This window comes from Lissotriton helveticus, chromosome 3_1 (assembly GCF_964261635.1).
Source record: "Lissotriton helveticus chromosome 3_1, aLisHel1.1, whole genome shotgun sequence".
NCBI lineage: Eukaryota > Metazoa > Chordata > Amphibia > Caudata > Salamandridae > Lissotriton > Lissotriton helveticus.
The window spans coordinates 118,169,616-118,183,935 of NC_136061.1; the positions used below are offsets into that span (position 1 = coordinate 118,169,616).

The 14,320-nt window shown below is 41.9% G+C and overlaps 1 protein-coding gene across 2 annotated transcripts in view; it reads right to left on the reverse strand.

The window, feature by feature from the left end:
• Positions 1–1,606: 1,606 nt before the first annotated feature.
• SMTNL2 (smoothelin like 2) overlaps positions 1,607–14,320 on the reverse strand; it is a 353,335-nt gene continuing 340,621 nt past the window's right edge. For both annotated transcript variants that reach the window (XM_078679345.1, XM_078679344.1), the window contains exon 9: positions 1,607–5,806. In XM_078679345.1, coding sequence (XP_078535471.1) covers positions 5,680–5,806 — 127 coding nt within the window. In that variant the 3' untranslated portion in view covers positions 1,607–5,679. The remainder of the gene's footprint in view (positions 5,807–14,320) is intronic.

The window sequence follows — 14,320 nt, forward strand, 5'->3', positions numbered from 1 at the left end:
CTAGCCTTTTTGCAATTTTTGTAATGTTTTTTGCAAAGCTTTATTGTTCAGGAAGCTACCAGGGCTTCTTCTATCTAAAAAGACATTAACTAAAGGCAAAAAGGATTTTCTGTCTCAAAAAAGCTCTGGAACTACTTTGTGTGTGGAGGTGCTACTGTGAAAAGGCCACATGCCATAACTCATAGTGAAGTCAGCCAATGGCGGAAGTGGACTGACGCATTGCTCCTTGATGCATGCGAGAGTGGGTTAGAACAAAATTGGAATGATACAGCTACAGACAAAATGGATGACGTTTGGCTGCAAACCCCTATAGGTAACCTTTCATTCACAACATTTTAATAAAATCAGAGGGTCATAGCTAATACAGACCTAAAAAACTAATGTATCTGCCGTTCATGGCCAGCTTCTTGCCTTTAAGAAGAAAAAACCAAGAACGAAGGAAAGAAAGAAGGTAAGAAAGAGAATGAAGAAAAGGCAAGAAAGAAAGGAAGCAAGGAAGGAAAGAAAGGAAGCCAGGAAGGAAAGAAAGAAAGCAGGAAAAAGGAAAGGAAAAAAGATAGAAAGGAAGAAAGGATGATAGAAAGAAAAGAAGGAAACAAAGGAGTAGGAAAGAAAGAGAAGGAATGAAAGAAGGAAATACATTTAAATAAAGTGTTACAATGTTGCAAACTAAATTTGAAAAAGGCGATTTTCTTCCTGGGCAAAGTTTATTAAATAACTATTGGTAAAATTGAGTCTGGATAAAACGTGTTATGAAGAATTGTCGTCTTATGAATTCTCATGTACCATATTGAAGCATTTGATTTGTGGACTGCATGCAGAGGAATAAGAGGATAACTTAACACAGAACAGTTTCTCTGTGAAATACCAGCAGTCTGATAACTTAAGAACACTCCAAAAGGAATTTACAGCATTAGTAGGAGACAAGAGGAACTGATAAGCGTGGAATGTGGCCTGTACTCACATCTGATATAAAAGCTTTCTGCTTTCACCTAAGGCTCTAAACAAAAAGGCAACACTAAAGTAATTAGAAGTGGAAAAAAAACCTGCAATTGAACGAACTACCTTATGTGCGGAGGAGCTCAGTGTGAGAGAGAAAATTGAGTCACTCAAAGTGAAGTTATCCAGTGGCTGAAGTAGGCTGACCCACTCTTCCATGCTGTATGCTGAAGTGGGCAGAAGCAAATTGTGGATGAAACAACAATAGACCAATAGTTGAGGAGAGGTGGCTGAAAGCCCCTTTAGGTACGTTATAAGTATCATTTAAGTAAAATAAAAAGGTCTTGGCTAACGCCAGACCTAAAGACTTTACATGCAGTTAAGGGCTGCCTCTGAATGGATCACTAAAACCATTACAAGTCCCTCTACATAACTAGCCCACCGCTTGCCTAAAGGATCCAAATCATAATCAAGCCCCCTTATTTTCAGCTATATATTTTTCGTTATTAAGTTAGAAATATTTCTCTTATGGATTTTTAGGCTCTTTAGTACTTATTTTTATTTGTCTTACAGCTTTCCAGCAGACTTTTTGCAGGGTGTGCACCATTCATTTTATTTAAAATTAAGAAAACGTGACAAACCATCAAAAGGACACACGACATACAACCACAGTAGAATTTGTGTTTAATAACATTAATACTGATGTGCAAGTAGGCAATTTGACAATTTTTATTCACGTTCAATGAAAACTTCATACATATCATCAGCAGTTATATATGGTGGGTGTGTAAACATGGTGGCTTAAAGTGTAAGCGGTGCCATTTTCAAGCCACATATGGGGCAGCATCTGCTGCTATAAACTTATTGACGTCTTTGTGTTCAGCATTTTGCAACCAGTGCTTGTAGATCAAAGGCAGAATTAAAAGAAACAGAATACCCCTGGGTGATAAGCTAAACTACTTAGAATATACAGGCACAGTAACGCCAGATCACAAATGATCTCAGATGGGCAACTGACTGGACCCTGAGCCTGACTTGAAACTGTGCTGTGCAGCTGCAAAACAGGATCCCTGAAATCCAACCATATGCTGGTGCAGAGTTTGAGGATGGGATTTGGTAAATTTAAGACAATATTATGTAACAGACCCTTCCAAAGCCCGGTCTTTCTCTTTCCATGAAGTAGGCAAGAATGGGACCACACAAGGCACAAACAGACCCGGAGTGATCAGTGTTGTTACGCTCTCCTTCAACACCCGACCAGCAACCTCAGACCTGGCGTTCCATAAGTAGCGATGACCGAGCAGAGGCAGGTGCAACGCACCTGGCTGCCCAGAGGTCTCCCGGATGATGACCTGGTTTTGTTAAGGTATAGCCCTGGTGAAACGAGCTTAGGCAGATCTGAATAAGAAAATCTGTTAGATGTCACATCGGTGAAAGACACTGGGAACACACTTGCAGTCCAATAATTTTTCAAGTCGAGCTAATGAAGGATTTCCACCGGATGTCAACAAAGAGTACTAAGCAAGAACACTTCATGAATGAAAATCTGAGAAGAAATGTGAAAAATAGTAGCCTCTTTCAGTATTAAATTTCCTTTAAAAAACTTTATATAAGAGCTTAAAGTCTGTAGCTAGGCTTCAATGAAAAATGTATCACATAAAAGCAGTTTGAGTCATAAGACTTACTTCTCAAGAAGCCAATGAGGTCAGTCTGTGCATTGACCGAAGGCGGTAAACATGAACAGCCATCATTGAGTCATTAGCTACGATAGGATGTCACCTTTGTGTAGATAGTCTTGACACTTGAGAGCATGAATGAACAAGTAAGAACTAGTCTAAATGATATCTGGAAGCTGTTGTTGTAATAACATCTCTTTCTGGCATCAGTCACTGTGTATGTCACACCTAAACCAAGCAAATGCCATAATTGCCAGCAGGGGCAATTAACAGAATGGATACTTGCTTTCAAGGACCAGCTGAATAACATTTACTTGTGTTTTACTAAGAGCTGGTAAAAATGTTCCGCAACTCTTTATGTGCATGGATATTAAAGGCATGCCTGCTTAGATTACGTAGATATCGTTCCCTAAGACTGCTAAGATCTTTTCTACGCAATGGATATTGTTCAGTTTTACAAAAAGGGTTGTAGTCTAGGGAGTACTGTTACATCTTGAACATTCGCTTCAGTATCTCTGTGATAAAGGAGTGAAAAAGTACTCGAATCCTTCTGCTATTACAGGCTCGGAACCTGCTGTTCTGAGGATGTTGGTTGGATGATGAAGTTTCAAACAGCTGTTCTTACTTGTGGTCATTTGTTCTTCGCTATAACTAATGTAGATAACCTTTGCTTTGTTCTTGTTTTTTCTATGCTCCTCTTATAACATACCAGGGAAAATGGATGATCGCCTCTGTAGCAGTTGTTTCCCTGACCAAGGTAGAATTTGTGTGCTCTTTGTCTGTACTCTTACAAGTTAGAGTGGGTCATGTTCCCAGGTAGTGGAGGGTCTACAAAGGAGAAAAGTATGATGACCTTTTTGTACGCATCTTAGAGACTGCGGTCCCACTCACTGATCACAAGCTAAGCCTTTCCAGGAAATCCTCACCATGCAATCAATGCTTTAGAGAACCTGGGAGAGAATCCACTTAAACGAACCAAGGTATGAGAGAATAGTTGGAATTTTGAAATTTGTAGGTTTGCCTTGCTTTACATCACACCCAATAGTCAGTCTTTACACACAATCTTTATCTATTCTAGGAAAGTAGCGATGCCTTCTAAGAATGGATCTGCATTTTACAACAATGCAAGTCCACTGCTCTCACATTTTTTAACATCTGGTATATTTCACAAAAACCTTGCTATGATTTTCCAATTTTCTAGCTATGGACATGTGCCAAGTACCATGTAAAAGACCAGATCAGCAGCTGCACTTGGATTGAAATCACTGTCTTAGCAGTAGCTCAGTAGGCTTTGGGGCCCTAGCTCTGTGGATGCTTAAGTCCTGAACTGCACAAGTGACACTTTGGGTCAGTGTCTCCACTAATAGGATAAATCGGACATAGCGGTGGAACGGATTAGATCGCTGGATGCAAATGGAATTCCTATTACCACAGGAGTTGTGTTTATATCTCATTGCACATTATCCTCCGAATACCCTTTGTACCAGGGCACGTGTACTATGGACATCAACAGTTACAATATTGTTCTGTAAAAATATGGCACATACCGCAATCATTTTAAAATAAATATCAGGAAAGGGCTAGATCAATACAAGTTATTAAAGAGTTACCAAACATCTTCCAAGGATGACCTCTTCTTCAGTGTCTATGGACTACAGGCTCCTCAGCTCCATTCTAACCTCTATTCAATATGTGACATGAGTATGATGAAGAATAAACCACCCTTTAGCAAAAGAGGATATTAAAAATAAAGCATTTGTTTAGAGCTAAAGTCACAAGGCTGGCATCTGCTCTTCTGAAATCCAACTGTCTCAAGGTTGCACTGCATGCTTCGAGGAGCGTTGTTTAGCAAACTTCAAATACTTAATTGACAACCTCCTTTCATATAAATAACTTTAAAAACAAAACCAGTGTAAAAAGAAACTAAAATGATTAAACCAGTGTACAAAGAGTTACACAACAATTTACGTTGAATAAATGGCTATTTGAGTGAGAATGTGTAAAATGTGAACATAAGTACAACAATAATGAACTAATGCTAAATAAAATATTATCTGGGTCATGTCAATTTTGCACCAGGCAATCATGAAAGACACTATGCCTCTAGTTTCATCCAAGCGATTTACACTTCATTCCACTTGCAGATGCCAGGTGCAAAAGCTATTTGCTCAATTTGGATAAGGCCAAATGATTCCAACCCACACTATCCGGGCTCACCAAAGGGGGAGCCCATGACCCTTGACCACTAAGGGAAACAGGTCCAAGCTCTGTGCAGCTGCCATACCCCAAATACAAACATGCCAGCTCCTTGAGAATTACCATTTCTTTGTGTAGGGTTATACATTACCAAATCACTTTTTATAGTGGTTGCCTACATTAAAAATATAAACTCAGTCAGTGCTTTTAATGACAATTAGGAGAGTGTAATATATCTAGCTCTAAGAACATTATAGTTATTTTACGGTGGGAGATTTTAGTAAAGTGGTTGTAATAATGAAAAAAAAATGTAATCTCACCAGGCTTCGTTAAAGACGGTATTTCAGACGGATTTCCAATTACAGTCGGTCACTAGTGGCTCAACAGTGATTTAAAAACAACCTTCTGCTCCCACCTCCCCATTCATAAAAAACTATTATTTGCTTCATGACCTTTTCAATGTACTAACTGGAAGAGTAAAATTCTGTGCATGATATTTAGACTAACTACTACTGTACAAAATATTAACCGTGAAAACAATTTATACTAAGTCTTTGGTTAAAATTGCAATTCAATAAAATCTTTAATACAAATAAGTTTTAAAATAGCCTAGTAGCACCACAATACTTTTGAATTTTTTCGTGTGACATTCCTTCACTTTCCGTTACCGGCCAGCGCAGTGTTATATACTATACTGCCGATATCTAATCAATTAAACCCACCCAAGGCAAGTGGAGCTGTAGCCGTCGCCTTCCGAGTAGTAACACTGGGCTCCGCTCTAACTTTGCTACTACTCATGGCGACGTCGGCTTTAACCAAGGACAGCTTTGAGTCTCTGCAGCCTTTCAGTCTGTGGTGGTCAAGGGCTTCACTCAAAACGACGAAGGTGGTTGTATAAAGACTGAACATAGGTGAAGACGCACATTGGATCTGGCTTACGTCCCATCATCAACATGTCTTCCACTTCTATCAAGCGGTCACAGTTTGCCAATTTCCTGTAAGAAAAGTGGACATGGTTACCACCATTTTTATTTGGAACTTTTACTTAAGCTGAATGATATCAAAACAGTCATCCATCTGACCGCCAAGTATCTAGCCTTCGGCGATCCTCTTACCAGACTGGACTAAGAAATGCCTATACTTCAGGTATTTTAGACAAGTTGCAGAGGCATGATTGACATAGTTCTAAGACCAAAAGCTTAAGGCGCAAGAAGAGCAGAGCAGCATCTAATAGCTGCACAATGTTGGTTAGAAGGAGGACTATGTCCGAAGGTCCCATTTCCACTGTTGAGTTCCTACATCAATTCTCCACCAGGACAAGGCCTGATTTGCAAATTAAGGGGTATGTCAAACACAAATTACAATATTCCAAAGAATGCTAGGTACAAACTAATAGTGAAGTAGATGATCATTCAAAGTAACTTAAATAGCTAAACAGCTACCGAACCCAGGACTCACACAGGAACAACTGAAAGTAAAAAAAAAAAAAACTTTCTTACGTCCATGAAAAGAGAGTTGCCATTTTTGTACGCGACCTGTAGCTCCGCTCGTGTTCAAGCTTTATGTCAACCTTCAGATTTACCAATGGAAAGAACTTACAAAGCAGGGAACATTTATATAGTTGTCACAAGAATAAATGGTTTTGCTCTTTTAATAATTGTAAGAGACATTTTTCTGTGAAAAAGATATTTTTTTGCTCTAATAGTCTGATGAGGAATATATAATTCTATATTCTTTGATGCGAATTGTATAAAAAAAGTCTAGGTATTTGAAACTTCAATTTTTTGGGTTATTACAAATTGTGATTGAATTATCAATGTACGGTCTCTTAGCAATAAGCACTGTTTTTGATATTACTCCATTTGTAAAGTTTATACCTCAGTGCCTTAATTAGTAATAATTTTTTGAACTCATGTGTTCTGTTTTAAGGAAACCACAACATCGTACTTGTCTTGAACAGAAATACTACTTGTCCATAGTAAATATTTCCAGAACCACTCCTTCTGACCTCATTCACCCCAGGCTCCTGAAATTTACCTATTAGATATTGGATTTCTAAGGTAACAGACCCTAAATGTGCTGGAAACCACTTTAAAACATGCTAGGGTGTACAATGCCTTATTAAAAAAAAAAAAAAATTATGTGACTGTCCCTTTCGGTTGAGTCGAGGTGCAAGAAAATGCACTGCCCGGCCAGTGCTCTGAGGTCTGTGGGACTCAAAGGCGGCCAGGACATCTGTGCACAGTCCCTGTCCTTGGGAGCACAAGAACTAGGTCCACCTGCAAGCTCAAAAAATGGCCATGTAGCTCATGGTGAGACTTTGGCTTTCAAGAGGCAACTAAGTCAATAGTCAAGGTTTGCACAAGGTTTGAACCCTCGGATGCATCAGCACATGCATCTCTCACAATAAACATACTGTCCAAGCGACTATTCCATTTATAAACCCATATACACCTTTACCTACAGTTAAGGCTATTGATTAATAACTTCAGGAGGTTTTATGCATGCATTGTTTTCTCTTAAATTAAGTATAAAATGTACTATGAAACGAGGTATAGCTTCAGAAGGGCAGATTGGGACAAAGTTTCAATTCTCTCCAAAGGGCTATTGCAGAGTTTGCCTAGGGTGCTTTTTATCAGTGTCACTTGTTCAATATCTTACTTACTTTGCAGTTCAAGGTGACCCCACGCTCTTCAATGGGGATTTTAAGAACTCTGTGCTCCAGGCTCCATTAGAGTCATGCTCTGGTCTCTAGTATGGGGTCTCGCTCCTCAGGAAATGAAAGTCGATGGCTATGTGGGGACACAACAGCCCACTGCAGCTTCTTCTGGGTCACGCAGGAATGAGATTTTGATGAGTCCATGCAGCTCAGGGAGACCATTGGGTGGCCTTGATCAGAGCAGCTAGGGAGTCAGCCATGAAGGAATATGCCTCTTTTTTCGCAGCCTGTCACCCCGCATGTTACAACGCGGTCGTTACCATGACCGCGTTGTAACAACACATACCATTACCCCGCAAGTCGTAACAACTTGCGGAGGGGGGCGCTGAATGTTGGAACAGTATAATTTACGATTCCAACTCCAGTCTGTGCAGACAGTAGGGAAGGTGTTGGATTTTAAATACAATAACTTCTCCCTCCTCCGGGGTAATGGTATGCGTTGCTATAATGCGGTCATTGTAATGACTGTGTTGTAACAATATGCGGGTGACGGTTTTGTGGTCAGGGTTGTTTATCACCATGAACCTATGATCAGCACCAACCAGTTCTCACAGGATACTCTTGGGACACGGAGAACCCTTGCTTTTCATTGGGGTGGTAGTTGAGCATACCACTAGCGTACAGCTCCCAGAGGCTTGCTTGACTCCAGGTCTTCTTAGCCTGCATTGGTTTGGTCACAGGTACAGTGGCAGGCCTAGTCACAAGGGCCTCTCGCTGTCCAACTGATGGGTCTGGAAGTCAGTGATGCGGTGTAGGGAACAGGCACAAGGGTCTAGTGCCCATCTTCAGTGCAGCTCATCTCCACCGTTTGAATGCGGGATGGAAAAGATCCTCAGCCCTCGCTCTTAGCGGACCGGACTGTTGAGCTCTCGATGGCGGTGCTCAACGATCTCTTCACTTGTGGCTTGTGCTAAGGCATCCCTGAAGTATACAAAAAAAGTGTTACAGGGATGAGTGGAATTCTTGAAATAATTGATTTCAGCCACTGACAATTACTCAGGGATGCATCCGCTCCATCGTCCTATTGCACACTATGCCATCTCACTTTCGAACCAGCCATATACAAATCAGTCTTTACCCAGCACCAATGGTAAACAGTCCAGCCCAAAATTCCAGGCCAGGTCCACCCAGAACACAAGAAACCCAGGATCGGTTTCACCCTAGTTAGGGCTCTTCAGCGAGGTAAAGCTTGGTTCCAGTGACCCAGTGTGGACGAGACCCACATATGGGCATTAGTCACACTTAGGGTGACATACCAAAGTAAACAAAAACTGATGGGTGCAATGTCTGAATTAATCGCAACCACTGGCAATTACTCCAGGCCGCATCCCAGCCCATCGTTATTATGCTCACCATGCCACCTCAGTTTGGATCCTGCTGTATGCAAATCAGTCTTGACCCTGTTCTAATGCTTACAGCCCAGTGCTTAATTTGTAAATCAAGGAGTGCTGGTGCCCAAAACCCAGCTCAGACCCCTGCAGCCGGGGAATGAATGCCAGCCTGTCGAATAGCTACACACACCTGGTCAGATCAGATGTGGCCCGACTTACAGCGCAACGACAGTGGGAGCTCAGGGAAGAGAATGAAAGAGCTTAGGGACCTGGGCCCTGTAGCTCAGTTTACAATTCCAGCAGCTCTAAACCTCATGTGGAGGAACAAGATGCATATTGTAAGGGGAGGCGATGAGGCTGAAGAACTAATCAGGAAAATTAAAGCATCAGCTAATCCTATAATTACTGAAGGCTGTATTCCAAGTGCTTGATTAAAAGTAGATTAGACCGGTCAGAAATAGTGTACGATGCACACATAGGGCTGATGACTCCCCATTCCGGTTCAAAAAGTTAAAAATCTAGGCATTCCTGTAGATGACAAGTTGAATTTTAATAAACACATTAGTGCAGTTGTCTCTTCCAGTTTTAACACACTGAGAACTATTAAGATCCTCTCTTTCATTCCTCTTACTTCAAGAAAAACAGTTATTACATTACTTGTTCTTACTAAATTTGATTTCTGTAATGGACTTTATGTCAAGCTTCAAAAACCGTACCTGAAATAGAGCGTCCAGAATGCAGCTGAGACTTATTCTTGATCTTCCCAAGTTCCAACCTGTTTCTACCTCCATTAGGGGACTCCACTGGCTTTCAGTGAGTAACCAAATTAAATTGAAGGCATTGTGCCTCACCTACAAGGCCTTATCCGACTCAGGCTCCTGCCATCTTAAACAATCTCTCACCTGGCACATTCCCAGCATAGATTTGCGAGCCAAAAGCACCCTGAATGTCTCTCATCCCAGTTTTAAGAGACTCAAATGGGGGGCAGCGGTTTCTCCTCAGACGCCCATGCACTCTGGAACGGTCTGCCCTTAAATATCAAAGCAGCTCCCACCTTATTGACTTTCAGGAAACTGCTCAAAACTTGGCTCTAACACCTAGTACTCCTTTTTCTTTCCAAATTGCTATACCTAGCAACGCCAAGCCACCCACAAGGATCCATGCTTTAGAAATTGTTTAACATATCATGAGTAGTGAACTGTAGTATTTAACTAACCCCGATGTATGGGGTTTAGTGTCGCGGCTAGAGATGGCGGAACCTTGGGTTTCATCTGGAGAGGCCCTAAAGGCATGATTGATAACGTCATATATAGATAGTAGGGTTCCTCAGGGTGGGTGGTCATAGGTGGGGGCAAGTGAGAGAAAGTAAAAATAAAAATGTCCTCAGTACAATAAGGGAAATCCCAGTAAAGGCCTGAATGTGATAATGAGCGAGGTTATGGATACAGAGATACAATATAGATACAAGGGGCGGGGGTAGAGATAATCACTTGGCATGAGAATGGTTTAAAAGCCAGAAAAGGATTAGGGCTGCTCCAGGAAGTACTAAACGGAGCAAAAGCTCAGGTAATCATAGTTCAGGAAATGCACTTGATGAAATCAGAGTGTTTGCGTTCCTTCCAGAGATGCTCCTGGACTCAGGATATTAGATCAGTCCTGTAACACCCAAGGGGGTGGCCATAAAGGTTCAAAAGAATTGTAGCAGTGAACTACTAAGTAATTTTAATTTATTTTATTTTTTATTTTTAAAGTTTTGTATAGCGCTAGCTAGACCCGTGGGTATCAGAGCGCTTCACATACATATTGTGCAGCCGAAGGGCCTAACAATACCTAGAAGGCTGACAGTAAGTAAAACCCCGGATACAGAATACAGTATGAACAATAAATAACTGTGCAACGGAGGGGGAGAGAAAACGATCCAGCAGATGGGTTCTGGATATTCTAGAAATCAGAATTTGAATGGTCATGCGTGGGGTACTATGGGCCGAATTGCGATGATCCCAGCCAGCTGAACATTTTAGAAGAGCACCTGGTAGAATCTATTTCCCCATATGTGGTATGTGGAGATATTAATATGGTTCTGGACAAAGATCTGGATAGGACATCTAAGCCCAAGTATGCCAGCCTGTCAAAAGTGATGGTCAGGATTAGAGATCTGATGTAGGATCTGGGGCTGGTGGATGAATGACGCGAACAGGCCGGAAACTATACATTCTATAGCCATAAGTACGGACATCATTCCATCATTCTCGCATTGACTATTTTCTTCTTGATAGAACATTGGCCCAATCCGTCAAGTCAGTAACTCACTCTCCGGCTTCCGTTTCATATCATGCTGCAGTGCAGCGGTCAATAGAGTTACCTGTGACACAGCCCATGGGAAGGTGGTCTTTGGACAGAACGTTACTGGTAGTGCTATAGGGCAGATGGTCTGTGATGCCTATAAAGAGCATCTGAAGGGGAGCAAAACAGAGGAGGCTCATATAAAGCGTCTAGAATTTAAAGAGGGCGGAGGACAAAAATTCCCAGCAAGTAAGAGATTCAGGCTTCAGTGGAACATATGATATGGCGCAATATAAACCTTAGGGATGAGCTGGATCCTGCAGGGAGACAACAGGGATGTCCTAGAGCAAAAGATTTGTGATAAGTAGAACATGAGTGGACTCCAGCACTTTGGGTATGGGGATAAGAGTGGAGAGCTTTTGGCATGGGAAACAAACCAAGCCGGTCAGAAACCAATTTGAAACACTGGTGGAAGCAGGAACTGGAAGGGTAGTGAAGGCAGAGAAGATCTTAAAGCAGAATTGTTAAGTACCCTGAGTGCAGTGCATCATGAAGATATTGACCCAGACCCTCAGGAAATCAAAAACTGGCTGTAAAACCAAGGTATCAAAGGAACAAGGAGCTTCTCTTCAGGCTGAGATCAGGGAATATAAAATCAGAAACCAGGTGGGTAATATGAAGAATGGATAATCAGCGGCCCAACGGGATTCCTGCAGAATTTTATACACTGTTGATTGGAAATCTTGTCGCAATCTGGGAATCTCTGTTTACTTAGAGAGCACAAAGTTACCCAGTCTTGGTATGAGGCAACCATGGTCTTGATATTGAAACCAGACAAGGACCCCAAAGAGGCTGAGTAATACAGACCAATTTCGCTGCTGAACTGCGATTATAAGATCTTTGCAGGAATCCTTGCTAAGAGACTATCAAGGTATACAGTTGTCAATGTAGATGGAAAAGGTTTTATCCCGGGTGGACAGCTCCATGTCTCCCAGCTTTGTTTGGTGTCCTTCTCTTGCTATCAGTAAATGACAGGTGGAAAAATTAGCCCTGGTCCATAAAAATAAGTGTTGGTCCCCAAAAAAAGATGCTCCTGTCCCCAACCAGCAACCCCCAGCTCAAATTAAGCTCTACTTTTAGGACATGTCAGTTGGCAGATTCATTTAAGCACTCCTCTTTTTAATATATACTTTTTTTTACTAAGGCTAGGGAGGTTCTCTCCATTCTTGCAGACCGTGCCCTTCTCTTCCTTCATATTGTAGCAGCTCCTTTCCACATTTTGGGGTATTGCCCCTACCCCTGCAAGGTAGACAGCCAATAATTCTGCTTCTGACCCCAGCTCTTCACCATACAGCTGTGTGGATCTCTGGAAACGAAAAGGTGAACCTGGATGAAGCCGAATGTGTCGGCTGATATCCAGTGTAATGCAGGTTGACTCTGCCCAACCGGCCGCTCAGATTCAAGTTCGCCCCAAACTTTTAAGTGGAGCAAATCATGATAAAATACAGTTTTGTTTCATGCATTCCATGTCTCCATGGCAACTAACCACTGGGGAGCTTTCACCTTGTGGAAGAGCATGGTCTAAGCTGGTGCTGTTGCTAGAGTCAAAGGGGGGCAGGATGCAAAGGTAACCTATGAGTTTGTGTGCGATGTGCAGCTCGGCCATGGCCTTTCCACAGTGATTGCTCTGATATTGCTTATTTTCACACCACAGACTGCCTTGAGGGAGTCAGTGCAGATCAGCTGAGTGAGAAGGGTTCAAAGCTGCTCCATTCAGTGGATGTGGACAGGACAAAGATATGGAGATCTATTTGTGACATTCTAGAGCGATGTACCAGAAGGAGAGCTGGTAGGGAGTCCCTTCACGGGAGTGAAGGTTAAATAACCCTGTCCCACTCTACTATGATCAATATCACTACCCGTCAGTAGTGTCATGGCCGAGTAACGCAGGCAGTACTAGCCAATGTTATCTGGATCACTACTGTGGGTGTAGCCCATCCCTGAACAGCCTAGACCAATATTGGAGAGCGATGTACCTAAATATTGTAATTTAGGCTCCCTGTTTTCCGTTTTTACGGATTTTTACAGATAAATACAGACTGAACACAATGTGTTTTCTGCCTGCATTTATTTTTAAAAGTGGATACATACAGAAAATTGTGCTTCTTTTAAGTGACTTTCCGTGCTGTCTTTTATGAATTATAGGCCAGCAGATGGACAGCATGGGAAATTAAAAAACAGGATGACATTTCTTTAAATAACGCCATATGTCAATATACACTTATGGTATAATGCTTGTATTTACCAGTGGACGTATTGTCATGTAATATTTGGCATCTTACATAGCTAAAACACAACATACATCAAAAAATAAATATGGATAAATACAGACGCAAATGGCTAAAAATAAATACCCTAAAAACGGGAACATGCTGGGTGTGCAAGAGTGTTGAAATGAGGAGCACGGTGCCACAGCCTGAGCCTGCGACGTGCAATCATACACACCAACGAATGCTTGCAGGAGAGGTGAGTAAAGTAAAATGTCCTCCTAACCCTCTCCCCACCTCTCCCATCTATTCGCTCCATCTTTCCTGTTCAGCCCCTCCTCAGCGCTTTGAGGTGTCCTGCTGGTGTAAGCGTTGCACAAATTACTAGTAATTCCCCACCCAAATGTAAAGTGTAAAGCTACTCAGAGTCACATAGTGCAGCTTAGTGGCATACCAAATAATCTAAATAAATATTAAACAATACAAAAAGTGAGCCGCCAATAATTATAGAAGAAATGCGAATCTCTTGTATAGTTGATAGACGCATGAACATGGTGCATTAGCCCATTTAATAGGCTATTTACCATGCTTTACTTTTTCAGCTGCAAAATGTGTCATATTTAATTAACACTATTGCGAGCAATCTGACGGAGAGATTAATATTTCAGCCACAAACAAGTTTATTTTTAAGCTGCGATTATGCCAGGGCTTGAAGCGGTTTAACAGAGCATTAGTAACATTAGAGTGTGTAACCGGAGCCCACGCGCGCATCACGAGCTCAGAATAGACCCTGGCACTGCCGGGCTGCGCTGGCCTTTGTTCTTGGCACCGGACCTTAGCACAGGAAGCGGGAAAACCCTGCCAGGCTCCCGGGGTGCTGTTATAGAAGAGCCATCTGCCACCGCGTAT